Raw genomic sequence first — 13366 nt, 5'->3', positions numbered from 1 at the left:
TTCATCCTCATCACAGCTCTAATTTGCTCAAGGGATCATGAGCAGGAAAAGAACGGTCCTATATGTCTGCCATCCCGCCTTCTGGTCACGCCACCGTTTTAGTCCTGATTGCTTCCCCTCATTCCCACAATGCAGCAACACTTATACAATCAGTGAGCAGATCCTGCTGAGGTAGATCGGTGAGTCGATGCCTCTTTCACTCCTGGGGTACAGCTTGAAATCATGTAAACCCTGTAGGTGGCTGTATTTGTATCAGCAAGAGAACGGCTCATAACACACACAGATTTTTTTTAAGAGCCTTAGTAAAAATTCTTTATGAGATTTATGAAATCTGGCTTGCAGGAATCCTAATTTCTCATATCATTTGTGAGGAAATTCATATCGGTGGTGAAAAATACTAATAAACTGATTATTTACTTATTATTTAGCCAAACCCGTCTCAACACAGCATCAGCTGACTTGAACTCCACGGTGAGTTTACGAAGAGTAAATATCACATAGAAGATGCTGAGCATATGAATGAGCACATGCACACACAGCATCCTCAGCTCAGCAGGCGACTAAGTGTCGACACTGAGTGACAGGCAGAATACTGACACTGAAGAGATAGTGACATGCCTAGTAGCTCCAGACTTCCAGACACCTCAAGTATCTCCTGCAAGATATCAGCTCTAGAATTGGTTCAATTACAGTAGATTAGATTACAGTGTTTTACATGAGATGCAGAGATAGGTGCACAAACTGACAGACTGATATAAACAGATAAATGCAGGCATCTAATAATGGACAGTAGTAACTGCCAGAGAAGAAGTCAGGCCAGGTTCCAAACAAGGAAAACAAAATTATCATAACAAAAAACAATGTCAGATATGAGGAAAGACAACACAAATGCGGAGTCATAAACATACACATGCAAGGACATGTGCAATTCTGAAGGCCGGACATTATCATATTCAAAACAATAACAACTCCTGGTGGATTAGTATTCCACTTGTTGATTTCAAAATGCAAAAATAGTACTCTGAGTTAGCGATGGAAACATTCTGATGTGGAAAAAGAGCCAAGGACGATTGCTAAGTTTTGCCCTGTGAACACACAGACCAGCGGTGGCAGGACAGCAAGGATACGACCAGACTGACAATACGAGCGGTGGCCAGAGAGCGGCCTCAGGACTTGTTTTGACAGATCTGGCTCTTTGGTGTTTGACAGGTTTAAAGCTCTTTCTGGTTGGGGGAAATCCTTTATCTGGAGAGTGTGGGGTAGGCCCTGGAATAAGGATTGCTCCGTCTCCCTGCTTCCATAATGCCTGGCCGATGACAGTATGTCATGCACTCCTCACACTCCAACACTAAAGGGAAAAAAATAAAAACACCCACCCTCGCCGCACACACTCACACTCACAAGGTGCTGGTTGGCTGTGTTGTCATGGAAACTCCATCCTACAGCTGTCAAGTGTTCATCAGTTTCCACAGCAACACCATAAGGTAGAGAGCCTAGACAATTATTTCAGACATAATACAGTTGAAAGGGTTGAAGGGAGCTTTATTGGGTCAAATTACCCATTGCTGAGTTTTAGCAGAGGCAAAGCTTGCGACCATCTTAGTCAGAAAGCATGGGATTTGCTTGCTGATTTGACCAAATTAGGCAGATATAATACTCAAAGAGATGACGGATTAGGAAGGAGATAACAGCCAACAGGGAATTACTATAATCTCCCCAGCTCTGTAAAAAAAAAACACCCAAAACTGAGGCTTTATAACGGTTTCATTTCAAGTTGGACTGAACAAGTTAACTAAGGTTCTCAGTGTATTTCCCAGATGTTTACATCTTTAAAATGCACATCAATTTGTTATGCTTATACTGATAATATAAAAACAACCAACCAAAACTATAGAAATTTAAGATATAAAAGTCACTGCTAAACAGTCACTTATTTCTATGTAAATTAAAGTAGTGCAGATATAGCATGTAAAATATATAAAAGTTATTCTAGATAGGAAGCAAGTGATCTGTTAACAGTTCACAGTTCAGCATCTGGCAAGGGGCTCATGAGTACACATAGCATGGGTAGCTTGCACATCTGTGAAGGCACAATTGATGCCAATTGTATACTGATGCTACACATGATGAACTGAAGGACAGCTGAGCCAAAAATTCTCATAATTTGAATTAAATACTCAACAAAAACACATTAAACATAAACAACACAACTGAATCAACAAACTAAAGCGGTACCACTTTTAACAATAGACAGTATGAGGTATGGATATAGCCACTGTGACATCAGCCACTACACGCTGCATTTTGAAGGTTCATTGTGAACCAGTCAAAGTTAGCTAATGTTAGCATTTAGCCACTGCTATGTTGATATTTTGGACCTAGGGGATTACCTCATATGGATGAAAGAGTGGAGTGTAAATATGTGTGTAAATGTACCCAAGCTAGCAAGCGTGGTTAACAACCTGCATTCATAAAGTTGCCTGTTAGCCTTTTTTCTTCACTTTAAAAAAAAATTTTTTTTAAATTCACTTTACTTAGAGAAATTGTCTTAAAAATAATACTCATGGCCCTTTGAAAAAAGAAAAAAGTTATACTGAGGAAACACTTTCTGGCTTTCTCATTGAACACTTGTGAGCTAGTTTTTTCAGGTTTTACTTCTTTTGCAGTGCCAGCTCCCCCATTACAATGTTGTGATGGTTTTCTTTCTCCACCTCGAGCTAAATGCATTTCCTTAGGTAAAACCGAGGAGTGGCAGAATGCAGACTGTTCATAACAGGCACAAGCTGGCTGAACTGAAATGATTCTGACTGACTAAGACTAAAACTGTCGGCAATTTTCTGTGTGAAAATTCAATTTTCTTGCCCAATAGCTGGAACTGTCTTTTTTCAACAAGAAAATTCCAAACCACATTCTACATATATCACAAAACAATGGCTTCAATGTGACTGAGTCTGGGCAATGAAAAGAAAAATAAGACAAAGGAAGCCCTGAATTTTTGACTGGATGAAATCCTACATACAGAAAGAATGAAACCCCCCCGCCCCCCCCATTCCAAAAACCGAAGGGTTATTAAAGGAAGAGGTGATGCAAGACGGTGGAAATTACTGTTGTAAGTCAGTGTCAGTGCACCAAAATGTGCAACTGGTAAAGTGTTTGTGACATCAAACAATGAATTATTGTATATTATGCACCACACCGGTCACAGAATTCAGCATTACATTACTTGTCTTACTTAGCCTGTTATATATTAATAAAGACTAAACACATACTGTATGTGTGCTTAGTGAGCACCAATTGTGGCCTTCCATGTTTACCTTAATGTTGTACTTCTGCTCCTCTGTTGCAATAACATGCCTAAAATTCTGTGTTTGACGATGCTATGCTGCTGGTATATTGAGCCATACCTATGGTTTGTTTACTTCTCATTTCTCTTTCAGCAAACCAAACTGCGTCCCTACAAACTACATGAGAATGTTCAGTTTGGTCATTGGGCAGATGTATCAGGGCTGGGAGCAACAGAAGCAAATAAACGATGGTTCAGATCGGGGCCTGATCACGTTCACACCATAAAAGAACCGCTCAGGAGTTCATTTGGAAATGGACCAAGACCACCTCCTCCAAAGGCTCTCGGTGCTCATCTCTTTCTCTCTCTCTCTCTCTGTGTGTGTGAGAGTATTTATATATCTTTTTAAAGAGGAAAGCCAAAACGGTAGCACAGAAACAGAAGTCATTCCTTTCAGAAGTTAAGTGAGGGTTTCACTGACCTGCCTCCATCCCTGCAGCTAGAGGATACAGCACAGCAGGTGTTCCACTTTGTGACCTGAACCATGCATTTTATTTTGAGTCTTGGAGGAACAGGTTTCACAGCTATGGTTCTGTGGTGGCTTGTATAGAACTAAAAAGTTTTTTTTTAAAAAAATCAATAGATGCCAAATGAAAGGAACAAATAGGAAAAGCAAGACTGTGGGCCTGCTTCTTCTGCCAACAAAAAACGATGAATAAAACCCAGAAGAAGCCTCATCTAATGAAACATTAAAGGTGAAATGTTAACAATGAGGTATTGCAAATTTACCTACGTAGATATATGAACAGTCAGCAGACAGACTCTACCTTTCCCAAGTATGAATTTTCACAGACAAGACGTGAAAACGTACATTTGCAGTTTTGAAGAATAGGGCCCTGGATAAGACCCAAATATAATCTCTCTAGGTTTAGAGGTTACTATGCTAATCACATTTTTGACATGTTGAGTCATACTGAGCTGAGCCGTGTGTTTGAAAAGAGGATAATACCAACAGAAAACAGAAATATTCATATGACTTTCTGTAATAGTTATGCCTAAATGCTGCTTTGAAAAACCCTCCACACTTACAGACTTTTTTTTTCTCGAAGACGACGTTCTAAAGAATATCAGATTCATCTAAAGCTCAAAATCTATACTTTGCCTATACCTCTAAGATGGTAATTTCACAAAAACAATACAGTAACATTACTTTAGTGTCCTCAGTGGTAGTTGCAGCGTAAAATCAGCATCCACTTTAAGCAACACTTTAAGCGAGGTTGCTTCAGCTCTGCAGCAAATGCTATTACCTATCCCTCCACTTTATTCAACGTAGAATAAACAGGAAAAAAAAAATCAAATCAAGTATTTTGTATCACTTTTAAAACCGCAGCTATATCTCTGGAGTCATCTCCAAGCAGAAAAATACATTTGGGATCAGTCAGATGGCTCACCAATGCCATTGTTTAATAAATATTTTTTAAAAACTCAAATAAAGAGCACTAAAGTTTTGTGCTTTACAGCATATATGTGGCAGTGGCACAACCAGAGAGCTGTCAAGCAAGCAAGGGTTATGACATGATGACACGTCTTTGTCTTACAGCGTAACAGACTGAGCCTGTTTCGGTTGCGTTCGTCCATTTCAGCCTTGTGACTGAAAGTTCACGAGGAAGAGAAATGAACTGGAAAATTCTGACAGCTGCTTCTCCAAAAGTCAGAAAACCAACGCTGCAGAGATGGAAGCAGGTGAGGCATATCTGTGTTTCGGCCATCGGTGCATCACAGTGTGATTCAAATCAAAGCTACAAGCGAGCCGGAGTCGGCAGAGATGAACGCAGCATGGTGTGGCAAAAATAATGTCAATCAGTGTGACAGCCGCACCATAACCTACAGCTCCTCGCTGACACTCACCCCTATCAGCCACTTACCGTATAAATAATTCATTACCAAATGAGGACATTACCACAGGATGCTGTATGACACTCTACATGACTGCTCTTGAGGACCACTGATTTTATTGTGTGTACTCCACTTAGGAGAAAGGTGCACTGAATTTAAAGCAGTTACAGCTACTGAGTGGGTGTTGTGGCTCTGTTCCTGCATATACAGTAGCCTTAGCTGTCAATGTTTTTGTTATACAAAGATTCGTCTGTCAATCTCAATGTTACACCTTGTTACTTAAAACCAAACAAAATAAGGTGTGAAAGAACAGTGTGCACCAGGTTGGACCTTTTGAAACATGTTATCTAATACGTTAACTGCTCAGTGAATCTGCAGTAATAAATAAAAACTCCCCAAAAAATTGCAGAAATGAGCAATATGCAGCTCCTCAAATATGCTCAACACATATGGATTTTATTTCTATAACTAATTTGTATGTATAAGGCAGAGCCTGGTGATGGGCCTTTTATATATCGACTGTGATCAACAGCCAAACATTTCATCTTTTACTTGTGGTAAGAAAAAAAAAAAAGCACGTTTGCTTTACAAATTATAAAAGCACATATGCAAAAAAAACCACAAGATCAATGCTGCCACTGCAAGTGATGAGCTATTAGCAGAAGGTTATTTATAAAGGGTGACTACCTGGATCAGTGGCTGACATAATGGCACCAAAAAGGAGGCAGTGAGTGAGGAAGAATTCTTCTTTTTGTTCGCTCAACAGTACCATCAGTTTGGTGAAGCCGTACATGCAAGCCCTGGGATTGAGGACAAACAGACAGAAGGAAACACTGTGAGGTCATCAGGGAGCGCCAGCCAGAGCAGGTCTATCAGTCATCCCTCTAACCACAGCAGGGCTTCCCCTAGAGTAGTCTGGGTAATGGGGCCAGACGCTACCAGCAGGTGAGTTGACCCGTTTCCAGGCCGTAGCTCCTTTTTACACAAGCGAACACACAAAGCTGCGACTGTGCTGGGAATTTTATTATTTTATCCATGTTAATGCGAATGAGTGTGAATATCCATATGCTCCGAACTCGACCCCACATCCACCTACTAAATGGAACCACCCACGCACGCACACACACCACAAACCATCTTGGGGGTCAGTATCCATCTATCCTAACTGTTTGCATTCTTTTAAGACACTGTTATATACGGTACTCTCCAACATAACAGAACAGCATAAGTGTGTATGTGTGTGTGCATGCACAATGACCTAGAAGACTAAATATAACCCACTAACAGTCTTTGTGAAGGGCACTTTGACAGAAATATAAATGACACAATATTTTTATCAGCTCTGGAGCCAAATACAAAAATAAATCTAGTATTGTATCTCCACTGTGTTATCTCACTTATAAAGAAAAAAATAAAACTGTACACAAAGACTTGATAAAGCGTCCAGTCAGTTCAGCTCCTTAGTGATAACTGATGTATGCTGAGTACTAATCCAGTTAGTGTGGGGCATGCCATAATAATCAGTATGCCAGTGTGTCCTCTGGGGAACCTTTCTGTCCACTGGCATAGCTCTGTCGGTGACAGCACATGACCTGCCCCCTGCAGCCAGTATTTAAAGCACTGTCCTTAGGTCAAGCAACTAAGCTGTGTTATTCGTGTATCTTTAAGGAAGACTTGCGGTTAAGATGATTAATTGTGCATTGTGCGTTTGTGTGTGTGTGTGTTAGACATCCAGAGAGAGACAGAGAGAAAATGAGAGAGTCAGGCACAGAAAAAGACAGGAAGAGGACTGTAAATTGAGACAGAAAGATTCCCACACTCTCACGACACTAACTCCCTATGGGATATGACACACTAACAAGCAGCAGGACTGGCCAGCTCTGATGCCTTAGCATTAAAAATGGAGCACATGAGGCGCCATGAACAAAACCTTTCCTGCTTCCCAGAGGGAACGGGGAAGTTTGACAAATGCTGCTCCAGGTAAAGGAATAATAGATGGAGCAAGGAAGGAAGGCAACATCCTTTAGCCAGTTAATTCCAGGCAATACTTTAAGCACATGACCTTCAAACCCACTTGTTTGAAATGACTGACTGGGGGAGTTAAGATCATTTATACATAAACAGAAAACACAATAAGTAAAAATGACAACTAGTAGAAGCTTTAAAAGCCTATTAAGGAAATGTTAGATGAAATAATGCTGTGGGTTTTGTTTTGTTTTTTTGTCTGTTTGTTTGTTTGTTTGTTTTGGGGGGGGGGGGGGGGGGGGGGGTGTAAATCCTGGACTGTTCAGTTTCTTCTAACCACAAAACGTGTTGAAGTTAAAGCAAGAAAATAACAACTAAGGAATTCTGAGGTTTTCTCACTTGCTCTGTGCAGCAATTAGAGCATCAGTGACAACTGGTTTAGAAAAAGCCTCAAATTCCTTCAGAGTGTGAGAGTGCCATCTAGCTATGTCAGGCTACAATAGCATCAGTAGATATCTGTACTCTCTCCAAAATCAATATTACTTGTGCTGAGTTTGGTGCACTGTAGTGTTATTACAGAAATTTTGATTAGTCGTAGAACCAAAAGCACAGGTGTAAGCACAGGATTTGGCTTATGGGGGCATTTACAGAACACTATTTCATATTACTGGTGACATGTGTTAGATAATGTCCATCAACGTATCCAAATCAGGGTCACGGAGGCATCTGGAGTCTATCCTAGCTGTCACAGGCAAGAGGTTGGGTACACCCTGGAAAGGTCACCAACCTGTCAGAGGGCTAACACACATGACAGACAACCATTCCCACTCACATTCACACCTACAGTCAATTCATAATCACCAGTTAACCTAACCTCAAGCTCATGCATTCTTTTGGGCTGTGGGAAGAGGCCAGAGTACCCAGAGAGAACCAATGTAGAGATGACTTGCAAAATCCATACAGAAAGCCCACATGCTAGATTCAAACCCAGGACCTTCTTGTTGTGAGTCAGTGCTAACCACTGCACCATAAAGCTATGCCTGAATTGTTTAACCGCATTTGTCTGTCATCTCAGTATTTCTTTTACTTCAGTTTATTTGCATAAATAAACAAAGAATTCTTACCCTATGCACATGCAGCTGATTATGGTACCTGCAAAAGCGTAGGTGAGAACAGATCCCAGGTTTGCAAGGAATCGTTTCTAGAACAACAAATAAAAATTAGTCCAATTAGTAACACTCACAAAACAAACAAGACAACAGTTTAGTAGACATTAAATACATCTGGTGTAAGAATCAGTACAGTGCACCATATGGGAAGTCCTTAACAGATGGACAACCCATGTACATTAAAAGAAATGGCCTTTTACACCCTTTTGGGAGACGTGTCAGGAGAGCAGTCTCACCTGATTAAGAGTGTAAGCTCCATGGAAGATGATGGGTGGCAGGAACAGATTGAAAAGGACCTGCAGATCAAAGGTCTCCTGTAAACGACAGAGCTGCTGTGTTGGTGACTGACAATGTTTCACGGGGAGCAAGAGAGTCTGACTGACAGACAGATTACATACACAAACACACACACAGTTCATTTCAGCAGCCCTGTTTTGGCAAACATGCACCTTTTCTCAATTGTGTTCAAGTACCTGATATCTCCTTTCTTCAAAAAACAAAACAAAAACACAAAATCAAATTTTGTAAATAACAAAAGTGGGATATGTGCTACGTGCATAGGCGTGCCTTAAACCTGCATTCTATCTGAAGGCCGCCAGATGGCGATAGTTTTGCGGCCTTATAGAATTCTACTGGAAAAACACATTCCTGTTGAGATAGCGGGCTCACTCACTCACTTTGGGTCATATCAAATTAGCCTATTGTGGTCATACTGTGCTTCAAAATGGATCTTATCTGAGCAGTAAGACCTGCTCCTTCTCGTCACATGTGTGTTTTTAAAGCCAGGATTATGATCGTAGAAACGGTCATATCAAGCCTTCAAAACAAGTCTGCACAAACTATTACTATCCATCTTTTATACATGTACATTTTCCACACCTGGAAGCAAAGGTTACCAATGAGTAACCCCACCCCTGGGTTCCTCAGTGCAACACTGGAAATGTTGCATAGTGATAAATAATACAAATAAATAATGTTATAATAGACTTTTTTCTAGTTATAGATGAAAATATTAACATTTTAACTTTATGATTTGGTTTGCTGCCCACTATTCCCTCAGTCCTGGTTTTTGTGAAAGTGAACTTAAATCAAAGTATGAGTGAAATACAGTGATTTGCTTTTAATGACCAAAAAGCCTGTGCTGCATGTTGTTAGTTTAGTCTTTATTGTGGCATTAATATTTATACAAGCCAGCTAATGCTGAAGTTTTATATCAGTTTCCAAGCTGTTTAGTAATTATTTCTGATTGTTTCCTATGGCTCACCCTCACTGGCTCATGGTCTACCCCGTGTCACCCCGTTTTAGAAAATCATGGAAACACCCGTGTTCATTCTTATGTACCACCTTTTTTTTCTTTTAACTGCTTCCACCTCATGATATATAGCAAAAGCAGGCTCCCACCTATCTAGATCTGTGTGCTCAAAAACATTTTAGTAATAAAATGCTACGAAATCTTCTCAACAACAATCTGAACTTTCAATCTGGCAGCTACAGTGCGGTTACATCACTTCAGATCTCTCAGTGGCTCGATGATATAATCGCTGTGTACTGCCCAAGTCTTCTGACTCACACTGATTAAAGCAAGGCATAACAAGAAAAGAGAGGTCTAACTGCTTCTGTCAATCTTCATCATAGCAGCTCCCAGAATTTATGGTAACCCAGTGCTACATCCACACAGAAAACAAGTAAATGTAATTAAAACACGATCTTAAAAAAACCCAACTGCATTACTGTCAATACAAATAAAAACCAGCGCCCACAAGTATTTTTGTACATAGCGTGCTCTCTCGCTGTCTGTTTCTCACCCAAGCCGATGTGATGCAATGCAAGCAGCTAAGCAAGGTAGCCTTTCATGTTCTTCATCCTTGAATCCTTTTTAAGTCTATTGTGGATACATTTTGAAGATCAAAAGGCAGCGATATTCAATTCAGATCAAAATAAAACTACTTTTTCTTGGTTCCTACATTGCACAGGGTCTTACATTGCTCAGAACCTTACTCGAGTTCAATTACATTTCAGGCCAAAGGAGTGAGACGGGGGAAGTGACGCTTGCTGACATACTGCTGTGGTCACAGGCATTTAAGAACGACCTAGATTTGGCTTGCTTTAACGAAGCTTTATGGAAAAAAACAACAACACAGAAGCATGACTATTTAGATGAATGAAAGTAGGCCTCTCTCTGTAAATCCTATTTCCAGGATGCACTGCATTTTGGTGAATATTTACCCAAGTACAGGTTGGGGACATTTGGAAGATTGCATTTTTGTTTTTAAATTAATATTTCGAATGCTGTAGAGTCCCCTATAGAGTAAGGAAAGCCAATATGCTTTCTCAGTAATTCACACTTGAGGTGCTTCTAGAGCTACAAATTGCTCCTTTCTTTGCTACCATAACCCAGCTCAATACAAATTACTATTTTGTGGTTGCAATTACCCACACAGCACTATATATATGTTTTTTCCCCATTTATGCAGGCTGTGTATGACAAATACAAAACTGTGCAACACACACTAATACAGATACACTGTAATCAATAAATTATGCATATGCTGGGGGTTTTATACAAAGGGCCACCTGCACCACAGACTTGAGAATGGAGGTGTGTTGTATGCACTAATTGCCTCTTCAGCTGAGCAGCACTAAATTTAATCAGACCACAAACTTTAATGCCTTACTCCCCAGTGGCACGTAATGGACTCAGTAATGCAATGAAATCCTTATCTCTCCCTGCTAGGACCCCATATGTATCAGGCTTAATGGCGTGAAGGCAACACAGAACAGGTCTGACCAATGTAATGGCCTTTGTGGTAGCCTCTGCTGGTTTGCTAATGAGACCCCCGCATTCAAAAGGGGCCAAAAAGTCCAAGCCATTAGCGAAGAGTTACACTCGACCGGGATGATTCGCAACGTTCAAGCCTCACTGCTGCCTTTCTCTTGCGGTGAAATGTGGCACCGAGATTAAGAAACACAATTTAGAACGCCCTCGTTCCGCGTTCTCTTAAGCTCGTTGGTGCATGTGTGGCTGAAGCTCCGGTTTATCGTTTGGCTTCTTTGATATGACAAATCTCTGATCACGGCACTAAAATATGAAAGCGTGGCGGAAAAAAACAGTGTTCATGCTGATGACAGCCAAAGGTCCGCTCTTGAGGCTTAGGCTTTTCTGCTTAGAAGTGATGTTAGAGTCTCTGCTAATTCCTTTTTAACAAATAACTGCTGTGATTAGTTTGCAGGCTTGGGGCTTAAGGTTGCAGCATTACTCCTGTTGCACCTCAGTGACAGAAATAACATGTATTTATGGTACTTGAATAATCCGAATCATTGTCTGTAGGAGCTCAAACCAGATTTCGGATTTCACAAACATCAAACTGGCTCCCAATTAAATGATTTTTAATCATACCATACCCCTATTTGGGTCTTTTTGTTATCATCAGCAGCAAATCCTTGTGTTTTGGTGTATTATTTACTTTATCATAGCCCCTCATTCTTGCATCATTACTGTGTTCTCTGACACAGATTGAAGTGTCCAACTTATTCTAAGAGGAAAATGCTGCAATGCCTGTTGAGATGCTATCTTACATCTTTCCTGCACTGCAGAGAAAACTGCTTGCAAGAGTATCTCATTATAAGCTTGCTGCATGTAAACAAGCAGGGAAATGTCTTGAGAGCGCAATTTTGCGAGAAAGCGCTACAGTTGCTAGCAAAAGCTTAATTTAGTTGTTTTGTTGTTTAGTGATTAAACCCGTGTTGTGTTGCTTCATTTTACTTGACTGGAACTGTGTCCATATGTGGTCCCTTAAATTTAATTTCCCTCTGTATGCACGGCACACCTGAAAATGTAATCCCCACTATCTGATCCTGACTAAAACCTTAATAAAGGTTAAATTGCTCTCTCGTCCTCCCTTTCCTTGCACCACCACTCTTGACTTTTTCTAAGAACAAACAGACCATGAGAGTTTAAAGGAAAACCAATAACTAAGAACCATTAGAGGACTCTGTTGATGTAAATAGCCAGCATACTCAAGAGGCACAATATGGATCTGATCCAGGAAAAGACAATGAAAACAAAAGCTATTTCAGTCAAAAGAAATTACATCAGAGGAAAAACCATCCTGTATGCAGCTATTTGCTTTCAGATATTCTTAATGGGGTTTTTATTATGTAGTTTATTTTTGTTTTCTTGAGAAAATGTTTATTTTAGGGCAGATCGCTGGATTTATTCTGTTTTGATGTGTTTTGTCAGGGAAGGTGAAATCAAACAACCACAGTTACCTCAGGATGTGAGCTGAACTGGCCTTTTTCATTTCCGACATGTCCGTGTGGTGTGATGTTGACCATCGTGATGTTAGAAGTGTTCGCTTGCTCATTTGCTGCTGTTGTGTTCCCCGGACACTGCTCTCCTTTATCAGTCCATATTAATCTCACAGTTAACCCCAGAAGCAAACCTGCAAAAGAATTACAAACAGCAAAAACTGTTATTAAAGGGGTAATTCACTATATTACACTAAAAACAACAACTTTGGGTTCTGGAAAAGAATGAAAGTGCAATGTGCCACATGTTGACATAAATGTGCACATTTTAAAACTATTTCCATGCATCAAGTATAGGACAACTGATTGCTTGTTACACCTGCATATCAGGAGTCACCTAAAGATGCTGTGTTCTCGTATAAAATGATGAATAAAGCAAAATGAGATGCCGGTGTCCAAAACTGCATGCCTCTGAAACCCCAGAAATGTCTTCTATAAACATTTTCGATACATCTTTCAAGCCCCGAGTCCAGGAAGTATTGCTGAATAACGGCTTCCGTAGTCTGTAAATATTTAGGCTACTTACCATAAAACATTGCAACCCCAGCTTCATTTACCAATTTATATTTGAACTGCTTTAACTTCCACACACTGAGGATGGTTATGAGTGCCAGGGTGACAGCAGCGAACACCGGTAACGCTACAGTATCTTGTTTTTGCTGCACAGCGGCCGACATCATCAAAAGCCTGGGTCAAACTTTTCGGAAAGAACTCTGCTACTTTTTTGGCTCAGACACAGCAACAT

At 40.3% G+C, this 13366-nt stretch overlaps 1 protein-coding gene across 1 annotated transcript in view; it reads right to left on the bottom strand.

The window, feature by feature from the left end:
* The window catches only part of LOC101484026 (sodium/hydrogen exchanger 9), a 63318-nt gene extending 49955 nt beyond the window's left edge, over window positions 1-13363 (bottom strand). The window contains exons 1-5 of the mRNA XM_004546784.3: window positions 13148-13363; window positions 12583-12755; window positions 8550-8627; window positions 8269-8345; window positions 5867-5979 (exon numbers count right to left, since the gene is read on the bottom strand). Of these exons, the coding sequence (XP_004546841.3) occupies window positions 5867-5979; window positions 8269-8345; window positions 8550-8627; window positions 12583-12755; window positions 13148-13301 (595 nt within the window). The 5' untranslated portion in view covers window positions 13302-13363. The remainder of the gene's footprint in view (window positions 1-5866; window positions 5980-8268; window positions 8346-8549; window positions 8628-12582; window positions 12756-13147) is intronic.
* Window positions 13364-13366: the final 3 nt, after the last annotated feature.

Source organism: Maylandia zebra, linkage group LG9 (assembly GCF_041146795.1).
Source record: "Maylandia zebra isolate NMK-2024a linkage group LG9, Mzebra_GT3a, whole genome shotgun sequence".
In the NCBI taxonomy this organism is placed as follows: domain Eukaryota; kingdom Metazoa; phylum Chordata; class Actinopteri; order Cichliformes; family Cichlidae; genus Maylandia; species Maylandia zebra.
This window is presented reverse-complemented; position numbering and strand designations above follow the sequence as displayed.